This window comes from Eleginops maclovinus, chromosome 12 (genome assembly GCF_036324505.1).
Source record: "Eleginops maclovinus isolate JMC-PN-2008 ecotype Puerto Natales chromosome 12, JC_Emac_rtc_rv5, whole genome shotgun sequence".
Lineage (NCBI taxonomy): Eukaryota > Metazoa > Chordata > Actinopteri > Perciformes > Eleginopidae > Eleginops > Eleginops maclovinus.
The window spans coordinates 24,245,986-24,271,353 of NC_086360.1; the positions used below are offsets into that span (position 1 = coordinate 24,245,986).

The 25,368-nt window shown below is 39.9% G+C and overlaps 1 protein-coding gene across 2 annotated transcripts; it reads right to left on the reverse strand.

Annotated features, from left to right (window-relative positions):
* Positions 1–213: 213 nt before the first annotated feature.
* Positions 214–23,422, reverse strand: antxr1a (ANTXR cell adhesion molecule 1a). Of its 2 annotated transcripts, XM_063896627.1 has the most exons (18): positions 23,006–23,422; positions 20,255–20,326; positions 20,107–20,178; positions 19,515–19,596; positions 19,317–19,350; positions 18,057–18,136; positions 17,340–17,408; positions 16,684–16,764; positions 15,843–15,903; positions 14,603–14,701; positions 11,327–11,396; positions 11,150–11,228; positions 10,363–10,458; positions 8,256–8,297; positions 7,320–7,415; positions 6,610–6,777; positions 5,389–5,469; positions 214–1,993 (listed from the first exon to the last, which is right to left on the reverse strand). In XM_063896627.1, the coding sequence occupies exons 1-18, from the start codon at positions 23,185–23,187 to the stop codon at positions 1,580–1,582; spliced, it is 1,878 nt and encodes a 625-aa protein (XP_063752697.1). In that variant the 5' UTR covers positions 23,188–23,422; the 3' UTR covers positions 214–1,579. The 2 variants fall into 2 exon arrangements, with proteins under 2 accessions (XP_063752697.1, XP_063752698.1); XM_063896628.1 differs by lacking the exon at positions 8,256–8,297.
* Positions 23,423–25,368: the final 1,946 nt, after the last annotated feature.

A 25,368-nucleotide genomic window follows, 5' to 3' on the forward strand; every position in this document is an offset into this window, starting at 1 on the left:
CAACAGAGCCGGCCAGCTAACCAATCAGCTTTTAGACAGAGGGTGAAAAGAGGTGCTGCAGCACAGGCAGTATGAGAAAAATAAAGAGCTTTTTGAACATTAAAGCATGGAGACGTGTCCCAGGAGAGGCACAAAATACAAATCTGAACCTGGAACTGAGCTTAATAGGGCCCCCTTTAAAGTTTTAAGAAAAGAAGGACTGTAAACCCAGTAATCTTTGCAGACTTTTGCCTATAGTAGTTTATGGATTAGTAATTGTATTTTTTTTTTAAATAATACAGAAAGACAGAATCCACTTTAATACATGTCAATAGTTTACTTTCATTTTGAAGGAACCAAACAAAGTATTCAACATACTGTATGGCTGGAAATTTGAAAAGGTTCTTTTCAGTTTTGCCATGACATTCAAGACTCTGAGGAGCCAGCCATTACAATCTGCACTGCATTTTGTGGGGACTCCTCTGATCAACATAATCTTATATTCACTTTTATTGAATCTAAACTTGACTTTTTATGGCCCATGAGACGGCCTGCTTTCATCACGTTCCATGCTTTGAGGAACTAAAAGCACCTTATGCAAGAAAACAGATGATTCTGTTTAAGTTGATTCAAATGGCTGTCACAATTAGTAAAGCCTCTTTCTATTTGATGCACACGCAAGCATCTATCTGCACACACATGGTTATATCAAATGTATTGTTTAGATAAAAACCTTTTGCTAGAGGCCATGGGTGGAAGATGATGTGCAAAGCTTTTCCCTGACTCTTTATCCACGTAATGGTAGGTGGAGCATATGCAGCGATTGCAATCATCTTGGAGAGGTTCATTTAAATCATTCTTTACTGTGATGAGCACAAAAAAGCCCCGGATGTGACCCAGATTATTTACTATGGCGTAAAAAAACAAGATAAAATAGGTTGCATTGCTGTTTCAATACGCTGAAGTTAATGTGAATGTGTCTACTCGATATTTAAAAACAAATACAAAATGCATTTATGTTGTATAAAACAAGGTAGAAATGTTATAAAAAGAACATTAACATTATTGCATGCAATCGCTCAACATTCAAGAGTATAAAAATGGGGATTTTCAGATTCTTCATCTGGAATATTTGCAACTTGAGTCTCTTATCTCTTATCAGGAAATGTTACAGGCACATACTTTAGTGTAATGATCATTTTGAACATAATTTCCTCCTTGAACAGAGGCTTAAGTTCAAGCTGTTGTTCCTCTGCTTGTTCAGGATTCGTCCAATCGTGAGTGGACAAGAGGGCCTGCAGCGGCTCCGAGGACCATGGAGGCAAATGTTTTTCAGACGGTCTGCATGACCTCACTTTTAGGGAATGTCTGCGTAATTCAAGCATCAGCAATTGCACTGTTGGGCCAAGTGTGTACACTGTAGACAAACAGCTGAAAACAAGTAGTCACTGCTCCAACTTCACAAGGCAGGGAGGCTAAAGCCCGCGCTCACAGGTCCTCGCAGGTACAATCAAGGATGGTCATGTGCTGATTGTTGAGGGGACTCTGAGTTGCCTTTTTTAAAATCTTTTTAAACTCTCCATCGTCTGCTGACGGGGCTCTACAGGCCGGGGCGAGGTGGAGGGCGGGCAGGTGGAGGGGCACGTCCTGGAAGAGGTACCTGTGGAAGAGGAGGCAGGGAACCAGTCGGGGAGGCAGAGGGTGGAGGGGTCGGTGGTAGTGCTGGAGGGTCAGGTATGTGCAGGTTGGTCAGAGGAAGAGCCCGGGTGGGAGGTGGCGTGTAAGGGGGAGGTGTGTTGAGAGGGGAGCAGGTGGGAGGAGGTGTTGGAGGCAGCAGAGGGAGGCTGGAGAAGGAGAACGATGGAGATGACGGAGTGCTGCCGGGGCTCGGTGGGAGCTGACCCTGCGGGGGAGGAGGACTTTTGGGAGGGTTGTAGATGGGAGATGGCTGGTGGTGGTAGTTTGGGTAGCTGGGAGAGGGAGACTTCATGCGGGTGAAGTTCATGCATCTGCCCTGAAATTTGAAAAAAGATTTCAGAGGTCATTATTTGTTTTCCTTTATTGTCATCACCTGTAATGTGTTATAGCTTGTGCATTTAAATGGTGTGCAAAGGCTGAATCCCAAAGTTCTCTCCAGAAGAAGCTTCTCTCCCACTCGAGGGAACCTTTTGAACATGCCACAGTAAAGGCACCAAAATACTAATGGAATAAATATTCTGCAAGGGAATCCAGGGTTTAGGATGTTTTTATCATGTCATATACAAGTACAAATGTGAACCAATAAGAAGAAAACAGCAATACTCTGTACTAATGGCAAAACACAAGTTGGGTTGTAAATGTTTTCAGATATTTGCAGCTCCTACTCTGTTAGTTTGCATTCTGACAACCATATGTTACTGTTCTGTAGGCTTCTCATTTACCTCTTTTGTCAAAATATGAACTTCATATTGTTGGAGCTTGGAAAATGTCATTGCTGCTTAAAAAAACACACTCCTTTTCTTCTGTCACAGCTGCGTTTAAGATATAAGAATATCTCTCGCTGCTTTGTCACATTTCACATGGACTGATGACTACAGCAGATGGCACTTTGACTCACACGTATAGCCATTCCCGTTGTCCACACACACACACACCTAAATGACTGTTTAATGTAAACAACCCTGTGTGAAGGCTGTATTTCTTGATTAAATATGTAGTTATAGGCAGTGAGCTCTATACAACTTGACACAATAACCTGCCATCACTCTCCCCCTGTCCACACCAATGTGAGGTCATGCAAAAGACACTATCATATTCCAGAAACACGCTCCGCCCTGGGAGCAGCTGCAGGACCAGGGAGTAGCATTGGACTGATAAGGGATGACAGCGCTGCTCTGTGCCTCTCATTAACCGGTGGGGAGAAATGACCTCTCATTCAAAACCCTAAAAGTCTGTCAATCCCGATGAAAATATGTTATAGGGAAATGTTTAAAGATGTCTAATGCATTTTGTCCCTGCTGTGTTCCCTGTTTGATCCCGTCACTAATTACTGAAAACACCAGTTTTGAGAGGGGCAGATATTTACAACACATGACGGGAACCTGACTTTAGTTTCTCTCAGGCATGCAATACGATCAACCGGCCTCCTTCTTCCCACCACTGCATTCAGTTAGGGGAAGTTATAAAAGCAGGGCTTTGACAAGAGACTCCTAATTGCAACCAGAGCGAGCTTGTTTACTGCGAATCATCAAGGATGCTAGAGCCGTGCTGTTTTTCCAGTGCACTAATGAAGAGCTTTATGGTGTGGAGGACTCACTGGGGCACTTCTAATTACAGTGGTGTGTTCGAAGGACTTACTGTAGTACTTCTGGGGGGGAAAAAAGGGATGTGACATAGTTTCATTGAGAGGAAAGTAGGCTGTTTCGTGTTCAAGGCTGATGAGTTACCAGTAGGCCTCAGCTTCCCAAGGTTACTTGAACTGAGCATTTTGCTACTGCATTTCTTCATTTAATGAAATACTAACTGCATGTTACGCAGAACAAACATACACTGGCCTTGCTTAAATCTATCTGAAAATGTACGACAGCCTAAATTATAGCAAAAGTCATATTTACTGTAATGCAACATATTTTTAGTTCAACATATCACAACAAGAATATTATTGACAAGCATAGCACAGTGGATTAGACAGTGGATTAGATTTGAGTATTGAATCAGTAACAGGCAGGATTCCAAAAAGGAGTCTGCAAAACAGATGTCCTTTAATACGCTGAAAGGAAAGCAGGACATTAACATGAAGACAATGCAGGACACTCATGTGCAATCACATCTGCAATGAAACCGCCTTAAGAGCTGTTTGTGTGAGCAGTCAAAACTCATCATTCCTCATCAGTGGTTCCTTGCACATACTTCTTAATGAATCCTTACAATAAGCAGTATTTGATTCTACTGTATAGTATTTAACTAACGTGCTGTTTTATCTTTGTCCATTTTACATTATTCTGCCTTCTTCATTGCAGAATTGGGTCACTCATTTATGTTTATATTCTTTTGTCTTAAGCAATTTCTGTTGTATTTTGCACTTTTGGAAGATGAAGCCAAAGCCTAAATCAAAGCCAAACTGACATTTGTTATAATGAAATAACTTTTTGTTACCAAATAACTTTTTGCGGGGAATATTGTTGCCAAACATACCATACTGGTTTACAGTGGATTAGATTTTAGTTTCAAATCAATAATCGGCAGGATTCCTAAAAGAAGAATGCAAAACAGATGTCCTTAAACACGCTGAGAGGAAACCAGGACTCTGTTAACATGCAGTGGATGGAGACAATGCAGGAGACACATGTGCACTCACATCTGTAATCAAACGGCTCTGCTTGCTTATGTACTGTTGGTGTCTGTTTAACACTGTGTTGGATGTTAGGGATTTAGTTAGTGAAATGTGTCTGCTGTTCTATAAAACACTTATATATATATTTGTTATGTCTGCACCATCACATCAGATGGAAATATTTGATTACACATAATTGCATAATTGAATACACACTTTCAGCTTGTGATACCATAGTTAGTATCTCAAATAAATCATGTTAAACGGGGCCGGTGTTATTCCTCCTCCACCTGCGTTCCTGTGGGTTAAAACCGCAGCACTTGATGATAATGACTTCTTCTCAAAAGCCATGACCACATGAGTTTCATCCTTCCCAATTCAGCTATATAATCGTCGTGACTTGAGTGTCAAAACAGCTGTGTGCTGTTCAGCTTTGGGAAAATAACAGAACCGGATTTCCCCAAAACTATTAAATGCCTGTGTTTAACAGCTGATTTTTAGGATTGTTGTACATTAGAATAGAATCAGACTGAATTGAGTATAAAAAAACTAGAAAATATGTGAAATGTATAGTTGGCAAAACAGTGGAGTCAATTTGAAAGTTTGTGCTAATCTTTTTTGACTTGGAGGCTGATGGCTTGCTGCTCTTGTATCAACATTTCTTACTCAGGGAAAGATGAAGCAGTACATAAACACTTGTGGGTAAGTGATTATTATATACAGGCTTCCCTCAGACTCATTTTTTCAGCCCTTGTAGATCCCAGAGTCTCAGACTGCAAGTCAGCTGCCAACTTTATAGGTCATCACATCGTTATCCCCCCTGCTACAGCTGGCCTGTGAGGAATTGCCTTTTCATAATGACTCTCCCAGACGTCTTTACATTGCAGTGCACTGTATTCAGTCTAAATCCTAACTCACCGCACGTTTTCCCATGAGCCTCTTCACTGTGCAAAATTCATTGCAAACAGCTGGTTCATTTTCTCAACATTTTCAGATACAGATAATGTTGTCCGTTGCCAAATGCTAACGCAGCGCCAAAGTCTGACGTCAGTGTGCACGCTTCATGCCTGATTGTGCAGAGTTTGAGTGGTTCTTACCTTGTCACCGGGATGAGGTCTCATTACAGACACACGGTCGTAGCCTTTTCTTAAAAGCACCCACAATGCATCCAGTTTGCTCTGTGGAAGAAGATAAGAAATGGAGCTTAGAAACCAATGCAATGATTCTAAATGACCGTTATTCCTAAGACACAGTTCCTGCTAACAACACATTTGTTTTCTCGCCTTTTCCTTCAAAAACACTGCATCGAAATGACCCATTTTATCCAATTCCTACAGCCACTTCACAGTGACAAACTAAATGCGTTTCAGTTCATTATGAACTGACTCTACATAGTTTTTAAACACAGTAAATATTATGAGGATAAGGGCAGCTGTTTTTCCTCACAGAACTGCTGGCTGTGCAGCCTTGCTCCCTGGAGGTCAGTCCAACAGGAGTCTGGTTCCTATTAGCAATCCCCCGCTGACTGCAGGCTTCACAGCGACTTCTTTAACCCCATGCTGGCCCTGCAGGAAGGGACTGTGTGCCGGTAGTCACCTTAGCACTAATACTTTCACACATCTCATGCTAATTCCACTGCAGCATGGTAATAATCCTATCCTCGGCCAAATTATCGTGGAGTAATTTGTTACAGATGTTTCACTTCATGCGATACATAAACTAACAGCTGGGGAAAAAAAACGTTTGTCTCAGCAATGCTAATAAACGACCATGAATGCTTTGATAAATGAAATGTAAGCTGAGCTGCTTTCACAGACTTCTTCAAATACTTATCTCCCAAACTCTCCTCCATTTCTTTTTTAATGTTGAGCAGTTGAAACTCATCATTCCTTATCATTTGTTTATAGCACACATATCAGTTTACAGTCCACATAGTTACAAATGATTGCAATAAGCAGTACCTAGTATTTCCTTATCCATTCTGTTTTATCTTTCCTATTTTACATGTTCATAATCTATAATTGTTGCATCTTCACCTTGCAACTTTGTGGCATTTGCACAGATTTCTTGCACTATCTATCTCTTTTCTTCCTTTAATGTCTTACATATGCTGCACTGTTGCAGAGCCTGAGACTTCAGATGATTTTCATTTATCTATCGCACAAATCACAATTCAGCTTTTGAATCTGTGAATCTTGAATCCTGTATGTATGTGCCATTTTTTAAATCTTTTCAACAAAGACGTTTGAAAGAGCATGTGCAGCCCAAACACCATCCTCCATACAGTCTCCTCCTGACTGTTTCAGTTGGTTTGGTACCTGGATGGGTGAGTACCACTTCTGGGGCCCGGGGGGTTTCTGCATGCCGTTGTTGAGGACCCGCGTCGGTGCATCCACATACTCCTGCTCAGGCATCTTCACTTTGGCATTTTTGGCCTTTTCCAGCTTTGCTCCTTCTTCGGTGGACCCTTTCTCCCCCCAGCGGACCTGATAATATAGCATAAGGAGTGTCATGTGACATATAATGTTTTAGGTATGTGAAAAATTTGGGAAAAAAGGGTCAGAAATAGGGCGGTAACAATGTCAGATTAACTAAAATAATTCATGCTAACCATCTGATAGAGATCTATAGCACGTTTGTTTGAAAAGAATTAGCAATGCTTTCAGTTATCTTCATGTTTACACATTTCGCTTGCAAATATAAGTGTAGGAGACGAACAGTAAGTTTGTAACCCTAAATAAAGTTCAAAGTGATTTTAAAGGACTTATAAAACATAAGGCATATCAACATGATATCAATATTCTACTTTTTTAAATATCAAGGTTATAGCCAATGCCAATATATTGCCTTAGCCCTAAAAAGAAGGGTATAATTATGAATCCGTCCTGGAAATATATAGATAAAATACTTAAAAGTGAATTTGATTTAAAGCTTTGGACTCTTTGAAAGTGTTGTTCAGCAATCCCAACGATTAACACGTTACATCTGAGCAAGTTGATTTTACAACATGAGATTTTCTTGATCTCACCTCCATCCTTTTGATTCCCCCAACCCCTCTTCCTCCGTAGTAGGATGCATCCACCGTCGGCCATTTCTTCTTAGGGGTTTCAAAGTCTTCATCGTCCTGTGGAAAGTGACAGGAAGTACGTTTTAATATGATATGATTCCTAATAAGCCGTTTGACAGGCTAGCTAGCTACAATTAAAGGACCATAAAAGGGAAATGTGTTGTTTTTACATGAATGTGTACACCCCAAATGAACGACTGTACGAGTTAGTAATAATGCCCTCTCATTGGTCAACAGTTCTTTCTCCCCTCTTGACTCAAAACCAGTCTCTTCTGTTTGTGCTGGTTTCCAGATCAGAGGTCATTATAAAGCCATCTTCCGACTCATAATCTACCTGGATGTCAGACATAATGATTAGTGAAATGTATCTGTGAGGCCTGGGTTGTCATTGGAGTCTGCTTTTTGAATAGATGTAGTGATTACCCCTAATTTTCAGTTTAATTGGTGCAAATAAATAACGTGTGATGCATCCCTCAGTTGCATGTCAGTTTACTTCTATTGCATTGCAAGTTCCAGCATTCAAGATGTATTTCAATGACATGATTGTGTTGATGTTATTCATCACGTTAATTTAATTTAAAGTCCAAAGAACTCCAGAGGAAGAGATTTAGAAAACATGCAACATAGTGAGAGAGTTAGGAAAAGCATTTAGGGTCAGGATTTCACTGTTATTCTAAGAGGGCGTTAACTCAAATTAGATGAATTACCGAATGAGTATAATCTGAGTTTACTGCCAAAAAGTGAATGATGCCACATGGTCATAGAGGTTTCGAATGTCCGGATAAACTTACTTACTTACTTAAGGACTTGCACAACCTTAACACTGGAACCTTCTAATTCTTAAATAATGAGCTTTTCTCTAGGAATCAAAACAAACAATGGCGATGGCGCTCCTACCGAACTCTCCTCCGCAGCAGGAGGCGGGGGTTCATGGATGATCTGTGCAGGGGGGAAAGAAACCGGCATTGGTGCAATATTGTGATAGGTAAGAAATAAAAAGTCACAAACACATGAATTCAAATTCATTTTTGTAGGAACTGCAGGTCAAATTAATGACATTCTCAGTGTGCAACAAGACGGTTACACAACAGCACGTCTGTTGTTTTTTCCTACTCTGTACTTTACAAGTGCGATGTACTGACCTAGAAATCTGCTTTCCAGATTTTCTGTTGACCTGACGTTGTTGATTCGAAGAAGGGAAGAGTTACATGATCATAAATACTGCATTGTTTGCTTTTCTGTTCTATAAGGAGCAATATTATTCATGAGATTGTATAGTATTTATAATTAATACATATGTCTGCAGCTGCTTAACATCATATAAACTAGGGGTGGGGGAAATATTCGATAAAGCATAGTATCGCGATATTGTATCGACACACGGACGCCAATTATCAATATTTTTATTATATAAGCTGTAAATCCAAATTCAAGTTTTTGGTAACAATTGCATTTTTCAATCCATGGCCATGGGTAAAGTCAGTGGGATTGGCAGGAAGTTAGTTAAAAAAGAGATGGAGTTAGCGTAGAAACAAATCAGAAATGCGCTTTATCGCAATGTATCGTAGAATCGCAATCGTATCGTGGCTTAAGTATAGGAGATTTTCCGAAATTCTCAGAATTTAGACTTTTTTTCTTAATTCTCAGAATTTGTACCTTTTTCTGGTGTACATGGTGCATACAGAGACACAGTTGCACACAGAAGATATGTTCAGAAATAACACATTATTCACATTAAATCTGGATATACTAAAAACCTTCATACAGTATCTGCTGCAGAGTAGTTTAGTTAAAGTGGACGAGAGGCAGTTTTGTGTACAGATGTGGGGACTGCTGATACTGAGCTGACATAAATAACAACAACATGTTATCTGTTCTGTTTTACTGCTGGTTTCTTTGTCTTTATGTTACAAGCAGCTTTGTCTGCACTATGCCCTTGTGTGTTTCCCCTCAACACGCGCTGTCAGGGTGTTTTTTCATCGTATAAAAAGAGATTTTCTTTTACATTAAATGCCCTTGGCACTTTTGGCACTTCAAGCAATTCTGATTCTTATTTGGGATTTTCCTCAGTGCTTCTCCAAACCCTGGAACACAAGACCATTCCCCATGGTAACCTCGCATTGCTTTCCTAAACAAACTCGCCGCACAGACTTGAATTTGCAACTTAATAGACGAAAAAAAAAAGTAAAAGGTAGGAACAGCCATGTTGTAAAAGCGGACATCTCTGTTTGGCAGCTCTCAACTTTCACGATCCAGCACTGGAAACATTGGACTGGATTTTGACGATACTCCAAGCTTTTCATTTGAAAGGAGAATGCAGATTCTGACAGGAAGCCTCGATGTGAGATATTGCGATGCTGGCAGGTGGACCACTGTCTAAATACTGGCACAGATATTTTCCTCGTGCATTTCCTCTTTTTACTGTACCTAGAGCAGATGGCTGACATAAATCTACTTATCATGAAACCTTTTTTATTTATGACAAGTTACCAAAAAGTAATAACCAAAACCGGCTATTTAAAACTTGTGTTTCCACACCACCAGCTGAAAAGTCAAACTGTTACTAATGGAGCATTTATTTTTACCAGTTATGGTCTTCCAGTGATTAAACTAAGGAGGTACCTAGAGATGAGACTTGGAGGTCACCTGCTCTGACCTTCGGAAACACAAATTAGTTCTACAACAGCATAATTACTTAAACACACAATGGCCTTGACCTCTTCAAGTTCAGCTGCAGGGATTCAAAAGGACCATATGCCCATATTGACCGTAACCTTCTCACCATGGTCATGATGTTTGGGTTAATGACATGCCTTAGGGGGCGTCAGCCAGACAAAACAAACCTGGAAAAGACATTTATCTTTGTCTAATTATCTGCAAGCAACACCAGTGCATTCCAAAAGTGTTTGAAGCCCCCTACATCTACATCTGTAGGTTTTAAAGAGGGAAGACCAGAAGATATCTGTACAGCAGCATGTGGGCACTGTTGTTTAAGAAAACTCACCACAGTGCAGCAGAGAGGCCAGAACCACCAGAGGAGAGCCAAGACCAGGAGCAGCATCAGGATAAGCAGCGCTATGGCCAGGATGGTCCCATCAGACTGTGAAAGAGACAGACACGTCAACACAGACTCTGCCAACATTCAGAGCATTAATAACACGTCAAGCACTTCATTATGCTTAATGTTATTTTTGGGAAAGACCCTTTTGTTTGGTTTAATCTTCCATGGAATCAATTCTTACATGAATCAGCTTTTACTGAAACACTTAAATTGATCTGCATCTGTGTTTCTGCCGTTACAGATACCAGTCTGATGTCTCATGTCCTCTTTCTTTTCTTAAAAACAAAAAACAGCTTATAATACATTTGTATGGACGGCAATCTAAGTAACATTATGTTTCAACACCAAAACAAATATTCTACTTCATTAAAGGACTAAGTACACATCTTACAACCGGACTCAGCTTTGCAATCCTGCTAATTCCCTTTGATTAAACTTTTTCACACAGAAATCTGAATAGGTTTTTTGACTGGTCAACAATTTTCAAACATTCACAATGAAACGTAAAATGCAACTTTTTACTTAGGTTTGAACTTGAGAGTTTAGAATAACAAAGACATTTGTTTTAGAAAGTGTTGGCCTATTCAATCCAATTATTCTGATCATAAGGGACTAAATATTGGATAACAGCATCCTTACTTGTTAGTGCTTTTTTTCCACTTCAAGTGCACCACTACCGAATATGATATGGCTTCAAAGCTGTAAGCTGGCACACTAAAATAGTACTCACACAGCCCACAGTGGTAATGGTGACCGAACTGGAGATGAAACTGAGACCTTCGTTCATACTGACATAAAGGTTTGCTGCCCTGCAATAACAAAAGCAAACATTTCTCGACTGTTATTTTTGCGAGTAGCTCGAGTCATATGAGAACTCACATTAAGTTTCACATATTAAAGTACTCACATTCCCTCATCTTGAAGTACTGGTGCAGTGCAGAGAAGATATGTATCTTCCACAATCAGAGGCTTCACCACTAAAAGAAGAAGAGGGAGAAGAATTAGCCAAACATTACAGTCTCAGTAGTTTTCCTTGACAAGAAACAGCTCCTGAAACAGATTTAACCACAAATTATGACCTTAATCACCTCTCAAAGCATGTAATTGTTCAGCTTAATACAGTAAGTTTATAGTGAGAATTGCCACATGACTTTATGGTAATTTAATAAGTTAACACTTGTTAACAACAGTTAAATGATAACACATCTCTAAGGGGCGTTCATTCTTTGTTGTCTACTGTGTAAAGACGTCTGTATGACACTCAGAAACACCATCACAGCTTTTGATTTTTCAGGAAAATCTAGTCTTCTCCTTGTCCAGCTGGCTTTTAGGAAACCAGCTCCAACAAACATTGTCGGCCAAGCCTATCTGTTTATCCTGGCAGGAGGGGAGCATACCCCAGAACTGAGGAAATCAACATGAGCAGCAGCATGGGCCTTGAATGCGCTTCTTTAAAAACACCACGCAGCCAGCAGTGGAGGGGTGTGGGTTGGGCGATCAGCGCTGCCAAAACCTTGTCTAGATAAACCTACTCTGAGTTCATCTCTGCATCCACCTTGTACTCAGAATGGCCTTACAGCATGACGAAAAGGCCTGAGAGTCTTCTAAAAGTCAAATTACAGCGAGTCCAGTAAAGTGCTGGTGGGAGCTGATTCTGCACATTTCCACTGTTTAATCCCTCGGGGGTAAAATGCTGGCAAACCATCTAGAGTTCATGTCAGGATGTTTTATAGGACTGTTTACTCTCTTAGCCCAAAGAGAGGTCATGTTTTACTGTGAGGAGTATTCAAGACAAGTGCCCAGAATCAAAATTGAACCATTAAATTAATTGAAGTAACTGATTAAGATGATGGCAGATGTACAATCTCTGACACTATTAACTGAGATAGCAAGGTCAATTTACAGTTGAACCAAAACAGCTTTGAATTGTCTGTGAAGTGTTTTAACTTGCCAGATTTCCAAGGAGAAGTACAAGTGTTGGGTTTATTCAATCTGTTGCCAGAGTTCGTTGAGAGGAGCTAATCCACTTCCTTATATAAATAAGCTAAAGCCCTGAGAATGTTAGCTTAGCATGAAAACTCAAACAGCTAGTCTGACTCTTCCCAAAGGTAAGATAATATGCAGACAAACCCCCTAAAGTTCAGAAAATATATATTTTAAAACAGCAAAACCTGGTTTCACACATGATTTACTATTTCCTGGCCGGCAGCGATACTTCCTGGGGACTTTTAAGGTGAAGAGACAGACACCACATTTATGTTTTTTAATTTACATTTTTAAAACAAGCTTAAGAGATGCTGTTATGCATATATGTCTGTCTTTAAACAGAGCTAAGCTAGCTGTTTCCTCGTTAGTGTGACCAGTTTTTGTGCTAAGCTAAGCTAGCTAGCTGCTGGCTGTAGCGTCATACTTATCATACATGCCTGTGATAGGTACCAATCTTACTGTCAGCAATAATGAAAATGTTGCACTGCATCTTTAAGTATTTTTCCCCATTTTTAAACCTATAATATTATCCATGGCAACATCTGTCAACAAAACAATGGACAGCTAACGACAGTCAGCCAAAGCCCAGCCCGCCTGAATGTATCTGCTGCTACTTTTTCCTGGAGACACAAACTCAAACGTCGATTCATCTGCTCCACACATGCATTTACATATTACTGCCTCCTTCTTTTTTTTTTACCTTTTCACCATATTTGTGAAGTATGCAGAGGGCTTGAGGGGGAGAGCAAAGATGAACAGTATTAGAGAGAAGATAAATTGTTTTCCTTGCAGTCAATTTCTCTCCAGGCGAGCTTAAATAATTTTCATTTAAAGTTTACCTCTGACCAAGTTCCAGAGGATTGTGTTTAAGCAATTTAGAGAAGTGAATGAATCTGGAGTATACAAGTATAATTGGATTGACATGAGGAGATAGTTTTGCTGAAATTGCTTCCATGTCTGCTGTTTGTCCCCAGGAAATCTCATGATTTATCGCGCAAACTAACTTTCTATGAATAATGTGAAAATCTGAAGTGAAAGTGCAAGATCCAATTGTCATACTTTCAGTGCCTTCTAATAGCTTATTCATAATGCATGTGCACTGAAAAAATACAGTATGAGCGTGACAAAGCAGAAATATTGTGAACCCTGATGCAGGATGGTACTAAACTCCAAACAGACCACTTGGATAGAAGCAAAAAAGGCTGACTGCAGGAATTTCCTGCATGAAAAAAAGGTTAATAAAATTCAATATATCAGTCAGACTGATAAAGTCAGGGCAGGCACCCACATGGCGTCACATTGAAAAGATAAATGCAAGTTCACCACCTTTGAGGAGCAGACATGTTCCTGTTTAATATTGTGCTTTATAATTAGACCAGCACCTCCTACAGCTCTTGTGGCATGCCTGGTAGGAAGTGGTTTTAACATCTATTACAGTAGGCCACCAATAAAAGACCTTTTCCTCCTTCTGCCTCGTGTGTGGCACCCTTTATGTCATGTTTCAGGCCGTACAATTAGACGTGTGCTGATCATAACATAAACATGTAACCAGTAACACACCAGCATGGCTGTTTGTTTGATCCCAGAGGATTCCAGCTGTGCTGCTTATTTGGTCTTTGACTTTCGGGAAGAACAGTTAGGTGTTAGTTGCACCATTATGTGCTCAGCTCATTTGATGTGGTTAGCTTTATGTAGTTGTGTATTGAGTTAAAGATAAGATATACTTTATTGATTCCAATTTGGGAATATTTATCATCACAGCAGTATAAAAACAAGAGTATTAAATCTACAGACATAAACATAAAATATTAATATATCAAAATAGAAAATAAAACAGAACTAAAAAGTAAAATTTCTACATATTGACAGTGAAAGATGTATACGTGAAGACTTTTTGAGAAATATACACTATGAAAGGCCAAATACAGCTAACAAAATATGGAAGTAGCATATTATTAACATTGAAGATGCAAGAAATAGCATATTAAATGTAATATACAAGTTATAGTGTCTATATACAGATGGACATCTTATTGCTTTTGAAGGTAAAAGTGTTGAGTCCAGTTATCAAATGAACATAAGAAACTATGGAGCTGTGAGTTCTCCGTGAGCCAGAGGTGAATTGTTATAGTTATTGCAGTAGACAGGAATGACACCCCTGTGTGATAAATCAGTGCAAAAATGTTCAGCAACTCACTCTTAGTAAGGGTGTCGTTGATGCGGAAGCTGCACCGGACCCTATCGACGTTGTGGGCGTGGAGAAACCCATTTCCTCTCACCACTACTTGGAAAGACTCTGAGTAAGGAGAGGAGAAACACAAACATCTACAGATTGATATCTGGTTTAAATTAACACGAAAACATGTCATCGTGTAAGAACAATACGAGAAACTCTCATAAATATCTGGTCGTCTTGGCCGAGAGAAACAAACACATGCGAGTATTATGCTCAACACATGTCGTAATAACACCCTTACAGTGACTAAAATGTTGTTGTGGTTTAATCAATGTAGCTTTATAAACTGAAAACTGGGGACCTATTATTGTCAGATCTATTAATGTCTAATCTTGTCTACTGAAGCAGCAGCATATTTTCAATAATGCCACTTTTATTGTTTTACAGTTATGTTCTTCTCTGTTGCACCATGTCTCTTAAATGGTCATTTCTGAGTTTATTCATAAGATATTGTTGATGCCAATATAACAACATACACTGCCCTGACAAAAAAAAAGGTTGCAAGCCTGTGGGGGCAGTGCTATGATCTGGGGTTGCTGCAGTTGGTCTGGTGTAGGTTCAGCAATGTGCCCAAAGAATGAGGTCAGCTGACTCCCTGAATATACTGAATGACCAGGTTATTCCATCAATGGATTCTTTCTTCCCTGATGGCACGGGCATGTTCCAAGATGACAATGCCAGGATCCATCGGGCTCAAATTGTAAAAGAGTGGTTCAGGGAGTATGAGACATCATTTTCACACATGGATCGGCCCCCACAGAGTCCAGACCTGAACCCGATTGAGAATCTTTGGGATGTGCTGTAAGACTTTGCGCAGTGGTCCGAATCTCCCGTCATCAATACAAGATCTTGGCGAAAAATTAATGCAAGACAGAAATACATTTTGTGACGTTGCAGAAACTTGTGGAAACGATGCCACAGCGAATGCGTGCTGTAATCAAAGCTAAAGGCGGTCCAACGAATATTAGAGTGTGACCTTTTTTTTCTTCCGGTCATTGTATACATCACAAAATGTTTCCTTGTCATGTGTTTTGCATCACCTGTATCAAATGTGCACAATGTATAGTTAATGAAAAGATGTAAGACATTACATTTAGCAAGGATTCATTTAACATACAAGGTCAACTACGATGTGCTACTGTCTAGATTACATTTATTAAGTTGGGTATTGACGAGGAAATGGGGATTATCCTTGTCTTACCTCCTGCACAGATACTAGACGGCTCTGCAGCCAGGATCTCAATACAAGACTTCTTCAGGATCTGAGGAGAGGGAAACACATTTGAGTAAGCAGCCAGCAAAGCTCAGATGGACAACAAGACTTTTAAAACATAGTCCTTACTTACGACTTCATTGCCGTTTGAGTATAATATTCTGGTACTGTTATTCATTTGTATCTTTCGGGTTGTCAAAGCTTCTACACTGAGTGACTGGTTTAAGCCACACCTGTGACTTTTATGTGCCAATTAATTAACCTTTTGACCCGGGGGTCTCTGGTCTTGAAGTTTACGTCGATTCTCATTTGTGTTTTGCAGATTTATGTGTACTCACTGCTCTCCAGGAACAAACCAACTGTAACCTAGAGTACTAAGAAGTCTGATTTATGAGCCACTGCCCGACTCACATGAATGAGAAGTAACAGCTTTCAGTTTGATGTAAATCTGACTGTCTGACCTTTGACTCTGCTCAACAAATAGTGAAAAACGACCCTCACAAGAAGCAGGTTTTTGGTTTTCAGTTCCAAAAATGTAAGTCAACGCCAGTTAGGTGCGTCTTGAGAGATACAAATATATTCTTGGATCATATATGGACAGACGTCTGCCGCGTTGATCAAAGGCTGGACAGTCGCAGCAGGTTTTCCTGAGAATCTGTCCCTGGCCGGGCTCACAGATCAAACTATTTATTGTGATTTAAATCGAATTTGTCTTATTTTCTGTTTGCTGCCTGATCAGGGTGTGGACATATTAAAGTGATGAGAGCAATTACATGAAGTACATTAAAGCAAGATGACTTCTTGTGGACCTCTAAGACACATTACTCACCGAGTCGATCACTCCTTGCAAGGCCTCGAATCCATCATTTACAGGGAAAACATGTTCCTTGCTATCAGCGATTTTTGCCAGCTGGAGAGGAAACATGTAATCACAATCACAAGATACAACTATACACTTATTTATCCAAGAACACAGATTGCGTTAAGCTTAAAGCATAATTGATAACAGGAGTGGCTCATATGATAGTACCTAATTTCCTACAGTTATACGACCAGTAAATACATTTTCCACGTTACATAATGGAGGAAAGAAAAGGCTTCTTAATTCACACTGTAATCATTCCTCATTATCATCATTACGTGGATGCTGTATAAATTAGATAGAGGTCCTTTTTGGAAACAGTTACTTCAGTTCACTGGGAAGAGAGTTTGAGTTTTGAGGGTGTGTGTCAGGGTTTTATAAAGCATAATGACTGACGTAAGTGACCGATTGGTTTTAAATGAGGAAAAATAGGCCTTTAAGTGAAGGAAGGAAAGGAAACGTTATCACGACTAAAACACTATTTTAAATCTTTTAAGTCAATTATTCAAAAAGTTTGATTTACAAAGCTTTAAATTCCTACGTTTGCTATCAATTTCACTCCCTTACAGCTTTGACATCATGATACATTAAAGTACAGGCTCAAACAAAACAAAAAAGCACACCTGTGTCTCATTGAAGTCCTTCACCCCCACGCAGTAAACCGAGGCACCCAGGCTTCGGGAACGGTTCGCCTGTTAAGTTTGCACAGATTCACAGCGAAAACAGGAAAAAGCTCAGCACCTGGTTTTAATTACACTTCTGCAACGCGTAACGTCATCCAAACAATCAGAAAATACTTTTGTTTGTTCAGACTTTACAAGAAATTGTGCATCACCATTGGTGAATAATACTATTAAGACGTTATGTTATAATACCGATGTCACACAGATGCCCGAATGCTAAATGGAAAACTCAGGTCAAATCATAGGTTTAGTTTAACTGTCTGCGGCATGGGGTGCTGAAACTGGCTTCAGTAAGACCTCCCACGGCCGTCAAGTGGACATTTACAGCTTCTGGAGACGTCAGGGCACTATATTTCTTCCGTCAACATGTGTGTGACGGCTCTCAGAGCTGATTGAAGCCTCAGACTCTCACACACCTCTAACTAAAGAGCCTGAATGGTCAGGGGAGGAAATAAATCTTTAGATCCCAGTGCAGATGTGAGGAGAACGACTGGGCTCGGATGTTTAAATCTGACGCCCTGAACCCATTTTTCCAACACTGAAGTAAGAGGATCAAAGCGGTGATGTATAGGGTGTCAGTGTTTGATCTGGTCCTTCACACACGCACTCTCACCTGGTTATAGTTTGTGAGAACCATTCAACCTCTCTTAATCTCACCTCTCGCTCAGCGTAGTAGAAAAGATCCTCGTGCAGCTCTCCATCTGTCAGAGCTATGATCACACTGGCAGTGCGATAACCTGCAGACAGAAAGAATTTGCTGCTGAAATATCCAACTGTTATATTATCCTAACCTTGTAAAAAAACGTTTTAGGATTGCTGCTATTTTGTTGTAATTCAGCATCTACTTGCTCTTCTGTCTTATGAATGACATCCCTGAAGGCTTCGAATGTAAGAATCAACACATTCATTCATAAAGCTAACTCCAAGTCAAAGAGAAAATCCCAATTGTCACTCATTGCAGTTCAGTCAGACCACTCACGTGTTTCATTAATATGTTTATTAGAAGCAGTATATAGTTTGAGTTTGCATTAGCAGCGTGGAAACAGCAGTGGCGGCAGCAGCATTAGCAGAGGTAGGTGGATCCAACAGCTTAAATAAAGCGCCAGATTTAGGAGACTGCGTTTGATTGGTTGCAAGAGTGACGAGGGGCTTTATGTGCGAATGTATCATTGGTGCTCGAGTTGACTGCCTGAACTAGCTCGCAGGCTTCGCCCCATTTGTTTTTGGCTTGTGAAAAACAGAATACTTAGCTAAATAAATTAAAGCTGTTCATGCAAGGTTAATATTAACCTTGTTGGCGTTTTTCCTGGAGTAATTTCCATCAGCAGAAACATTTTCTTTTCCCTTAACTTTGATATTAGCTCAAGTTGGCTCGAGGCAAAAAATCTCATAAAAATAAACAGAATTGATTATCCATTCACAATAGTTTGGTTTAAAAGGCCCTATTATGCTCATTTGTGTGCATATTTGTATGTAGTGTCTCTACTGGGACATTTATCATGCTTTAATGTTCTTAAAGCTCTTTATTGTTCTCATACTGCCTGTGCTGCAGCTCCTCTTTTCACCCTCTGTCTGATACCAGAGCCCAACCTGCTCTGATTGGTTAGCTGGCTCTGTTGTGATTGGTCAACTGATTAAAGATGTCGGAGCACTATCTTATAGAGGTGTGAGTGTTACATAGTGATGTCATTATGTTACTGAAAGTAAACAAAGGAGTCCAATTGAGGCGTTTCAGGCAGAGAGTGAGTGAGGCAGAGAAACTCCCATTAGAGGGAACTTTGGGATTTTAAAGTTTGCAGACCATTTACATGCACAAAAACCTATACCAAACCACAGGAAAGGGGAAAGAGAAGAAGAAACATAACGGCGCCTCTTTAAATGTGCCTCTGTGTTGTGCTTTTTGTATGTAATACACACCTTCAGTGTTTCCATAATATATCTGTTCACTGGCCTGTGAAAATAAAAAGCAGATTTAAAATAGTAAACAATATAGCATCAAGTGTGTCTCCATCCTATAACACAACAACCATTTAGCTTTTTGGACCATGTGATATTTGTTCTGGAGAGAGAGTAGAGATAAAGCAGCTCAAATTTGAATAAGCAGATGCCGCTCACCCTCAGGATGCCTTCGTGCATGAAGGTGTCTCCTCCTGGACGAACGCTATACAGCTCCTCTAGACCTTTACGAATGAGTTCCCTGATCAAACAGACAGACTATGAAAATCACACTGTTGATGATGCTATAAATTGTGAAACAACTTTTGAGCATATCCAGAAACTGCGAGAATAATAGCTTCCATCAGGGCGGTAAAAAATACCAGCAATGTGTAACAGATGAATAAATTTAAAGAGTCTTGGTTTGAATTGGCTTGAGAAGCTGTCACGCAGATAGGCAGGAAATGAGCGCTTTGTAGGATGAGATACTTGGGAAGCAGTGAACCAGTGAAAATATTATGTGACACCCTGATGAGAAAGGATTACACATAAACTGCCCACAAAGTGTCAAAAACCACACGGTGAACACGTTGTCCAGACCGACGACACTAAAGACGGCTCACAGTGAGGGAAAGTATCCATCTGGAAACTTCCTGGTGATAAACATTCAGAAGGATTATAACTGTGTCCAAAGCGGGCATACCACTCATTCCTCTCAGCTGCGTGATGAAAAAAAGGATAAAAAAATCATTTTGAGAGGATCGGCACCCACCTGTCTTCTGTCAGGCGCATTAAGATCCTTCCCTCAGTGGAGAACACAATGAAGGACATCCGCAACTGTGGACTAGAAGAGAACCACATGCTGGATTAGCTCAGTGGTAATCTATTTTTCGATGGCATGATTAGGATTTTCTTTTTACCTTATGAATTTGTGAGCTAGATGTTCCACAAAGTTGTAGATTTCTGTCCAGTGATGCTGCACACTCCCAGATCTAGGAGGAGAAAAAGCCAAATGAGTCATGTGAGGATGTTGTTTGAACCACTGCTGTGCATTTGAGACCTTGTCTCTGTACTGCTGTTGGAGCGTTGTCAATAGACCAAACAACAGGCCCCTGGACAGAGATGATTAAAGACCCTAACAACATCATAGGAGCAAGACCCTTAGCCAAAAAAAGATGCAAAGTGATTCAATGATGTACGTCTTGGACGCTGTTCCACCTCTCCCTTTATTTACTGTCTTTTTTATCTTCGTTATGCATATGATTTAAGTCGTTTGCATCTCTATATCTGCTTTGGAGTTGTTTGAGTGTCTTAGCACCCCTGAGTTTTTTGTAGTTGTACTGTTTCTCTTTAGATGAAGCATGTTGTGAGTCTCTGTTGTTTTATGTTACTTTGTGATCATTTTTAAGTCTCTTTTTGGTCCTTGTGTGTCCTCCTTTGTACAGGTTCAATGTGTATGTATAGTTGTATTGCGTCTCTTTAGATATGATGTGTGTCTTTTTTTGTGGTAATCTCTATAGTTGTCTGAGAGTCTTTGATATTTTCAGGCTCTGTTGTTGTTTTATGTCTTCTTGTGATTATTTTGTGGGGCTTATTTGGTCCTTCTGCATCCCTTTTTGGTAGTTTTCTGTTTCTCTGTAGTTGTTTGTTGTCTTCTTTAAGTCATTTTGTGTCTCCAGTCTTTTTATGTTTCCTTGTAATGATTTTGAGTCGTCTACTGACCCTTTCACCCCTAAGCCTGCATTACTAATTAAACCATAGTAAAGACTTCTTAAGGGAGGCACAGTTGGTTTAATGTGAGAAATAGCAGTAGTGCAGTGATCCTCAGATTACTGTGAACATCTGTATAATGCACCTGCAATTAAACCAGATTGTAGTTATACATCATACTTTCATTTGACATTTTATATGATTTTTGTGGCAAAAAAGTCAAGTGTATCCTGCTCAGTTGTTGTGAGGAATTCAATATTTAGGAATTGAAAATGTTGGGAAGAGATAAGCTTTGCAGGATGCTCAGTACGTGGGATCAAATTTAACTTTATAATCAAAATACAATTGAATCTGGTTGATTAAGTTTGCAAGCGTGCATGAATCATCGTTTATGCTTATCAAAATGTATTTCAATTCAATTAATTCTGGTTTCACAACTCCACACCACCTGCAACACTTCTCAAAACACCTATTTTTCCATTGTTACCATGACACAAGTCCCGGAACAAACAGCCCAGCAAACAGGCTGAAAATCTGAAACATCTGGTTGTAATAGAGAAAGAGCAGTGCAGAGACAAGGAGGAGGGAAGAGGGGTAAGGAGGATACAGCAAGAGGGCATTGAGGGCACGTGGAGGACATCTCTGCTCAAAGGAAGAGAAACAACAGTATATATAAAGCTAAAGGAACACTGGTGGCAGGAAATAAATGCTGTCATGTCCCAAATGTAGTATAAATGAGTGTCGCTAAAACATGGCTCATGCTCAGAATGACTCCATATTATACAACTGCCTACGTTTCCCCCAGAGGAAACAGCAGTGTGCCTGGAGGTGGCACTGACAGGTAATGTAGGACAACTTGAACATCAATCATCATCTCTGGGGGGAGATTTCCGACTCCTATCCTCCAGTCCTATCTTCCACTTTCAAAAAGGATGAGTTGCATAAGACATTTGTTGTTGATCTAGTTGGCAAACATTTTGGTTCGTGGTGGAAAAAAAGGATTGAAAACAAGTAGTATTGAGCAAGGTTTGCAAACCACAAATGTGATAAGGTAAGCACTCTGTTACGGTCCAAAAGCAACAGCCTTTGGTAAGTCAGTGCCATAGGAGCTGTTTCCATATTTATCTTCAGCATTAAGTGCTTTAACTTGGAGGTTTAGCCTGGGAAACTCATGTAAACATGGCTCAGATATGATGTTGAGAAGCTTAAACAGTTTTCATTCCTGTTTAGCTCAATTGGAGCATGGAAGTTTGAATTCAGAATACTGCATCCGGTCACTGCAAAACAGCAACACTAATCATGACTCATCAACATGTTATCAATATGATCAATGAGGTAGTTTTGATGCCCATGATGCACGGCTGAAAGTAAACTCAGCGATTACCGAAAAACAGCTTAGATAAACATGGACGTTTCTAAATAAAGACCAATGTATCCAACTTTGATGGGAGGCAAACATCCTGTCTCTCACTGTGGATACACAGAGGTCTCAAAGAACATATAAAGATGCACTTAATGGCGAGCGGTTGTGGATAAATAAAGCCCACGTGGTACAAGTTTGTTAATGAGAATGAACACCAGAACAGCTGCAGCCTGCAGAATACTGATCACCTTACAAACCACTTATCATCGAGACACATGTCAAGCAGAAATGCAGATCAAGGTAAAGGATGCATCCTCAGGCCATTCATCCATATTCCTGCATGACATGGCACCAGGGGGCGTAACCATAACAGTAATGGGAATGACATCATGTAATAAGCTTTTGTCACCATGATGGGAGAAGCACGGGATCTACAACAAATTGCCTTCTATCATAAAATGCATTAAGTGCCTTTTTTTAAGCAACAAGCAAAAACAGGTGAGTGGAATATTCAAGAATTCATGAATACATGCAGGAAACCCAAAGACAATGCCTCCTATTCAATCTGCTATATTAAATTAGAGCTATGTGAACTCACTTGTCCAAAACAAAGTAGAGATCAAAGCTTCCATAGCATGTAGACGACCCATCCTGCCTCCTGTCCTGGTTCGGTCCAGCACTAGCAGCAGTAAGAACAACCAGCGCAGCTCCAAACACCACTGCAAACCAGGAGCTACTACTCCAACATGAAGACATTATTCCAGCTGAAGAACAACTCATAAAACCAAGAAAAGTGAATGTAACGAAGCTGCACAGTTAATCCTCCGTGGAGATTCTTCTTTTAATCCTCCACAGGTGTCTTCATATGAAAAGAGGCAGTAATCCAAAATTGAGTTTAACTGAGAGGATGAAGTGGAGGCGAGGGAGAAATCATGAATTGTGGGTTTCTCTGCAGTTGTTGGGACCCTTTCATTACACTGCATGCACAAGGATGAGAGGAGCTCCACCACCTCCCACTCTTGCTGCTTTTTGTTAATGACAAGACCATGCAACAGAGAAGGTCCTGAGTCTTTGCAAAACTCTCTTTGTATTTAACACTCCCTCTATCTGCAGGGGTAGAGACTGATGAAGACAATACAGTGGAAACACCGGCATATGCTGGCTTGTCCTGCCGCCTGGTGGTGGGAAGTGGCTGCTTTTGAACCTCCACTTCATTGTAAATGTAATCCCAGTGAACCTGAACACTATGTGTACTGCAATTAATACCTGATGAGATACTGTGTGATAACTGTGACTTACATGTTTACTCTTATTTGTATCCTTATTATCCTTCCTGTTAAGGTATAACTTATCTTATCTTATATTTTAAAAGCCTATCATGTTGGGGACACACAAACACACACTAGCATCCCTTTAAGTCTTTTTTTTTCTTTCTTAAATGTTTGATCCGGTGTGTTTGATGTCTTTACTGTTTGATTTGTCCCTTAAAATGTCATCACTAGGAAAATCCTATTGGCTGCTGCTCTGCTCCACCCCTGCTGATGACCTCTATCTGCAGGAACAAGTTTGAGTCAGTGGAAATGAAAACTCTGGACACACAAGATTTAAATGCTGAACTTTGGCACAATTCTTCTCAATACATGTGAAGTTGTGCAAGAAATAAGTACTGTTAAATAATGAATGTGTGGAGGAATCAATCATTATTATTTCCAAGAATGCAAATAGCAAATTGTAGTCACAATCAAATAATAGTGAGTCTGTGATATTTCTCGATTGAAGCTTGTTTTTCTTTGGTGTGTGCTTGATTCTAAATATGATTTGTCATAACTAACATCCTTTGACATTGGACACAAGGCAGTAAAGGCAGAGCTCAGATCAGCCCAGCTAGAGTTTATTATTTCTTCCCAGAGACAAAGATTGTCACCGCTTTTAAGGTTAATATTGTTCAATCCATTTCAAAACAATACTCATAATGAAATGTGTTTTAGCTGCCTCTAACAAATATACATTTCCATAACCCCTACCAAATAATGGGATAAACGTCATGTTCCCTCGTAAAAAAAAGCAAGTCTTTTATGCTCAACTCAAGCAGTTGCAAGCACAGATTTAAGGATGAGGTGATTACAAATGGAAAGCTGAAAAAAATAACTTAACAAGTGAGATTGCTAAGTTTTATGGCAATGATGAAACCTGATGTGAATACCCATAATGCAATGCCTCGAACATGTTTTTAACTGTGCTTCTTTCTAAAACAAAAACATCCAGAAAACAGACAATCGAAAGATTTTAGTTGGAATTTTGTTTAGAGGACTATTTATTTTTACTGCAGTTGCTCTTTTTTTTGTCATTTTTTACAACCAACAAAACAGGCAGTGTGTTCTGGTGAGAAGCCAGAGAGGGATCCCATCTGCATGTCCCTTCATCATCCCTCCCATTAATTACATGGCACATAATCTCTTGGGCATAGTGGCCGCCTCATACCATATGTTGGACTGGGTACAGTTGGGTACCATGTCCAACATATTAAAAAATGAAAATGTTTGTATCTGTGCATTTACAAAGCCAAGGGCAACACCAGTTGCAAGTACAGTCCATGCATTGACTGTTTCTCCATGAAGACCCAACTAGATGTCAGGTCTTGTCTGTGTCATCCCGACAATGTGTGATTCCTATTTGTGGAAAGAATAACTGGTAAATAGTGTATAAAATATGTGTATTTACTATAAATACCCTGAGTACAGTATGTGTGTGTGTTTTGTCCTTACTTTCATGTGGTTCCACATACTTAACCTGACAGCTATCTGATAGCAACACCGAAGCACATAGCAGTGAAGCAAGAGCCAGATATTTCTTCACAGTGAAAAAAAAAGAAAAACAGAGAACTGAGTTTTAACATTTGATAAAAGCAAACATAATCCACATGTCTATCTGAGCATGCATTAGGCTAAATCAACAAAACAC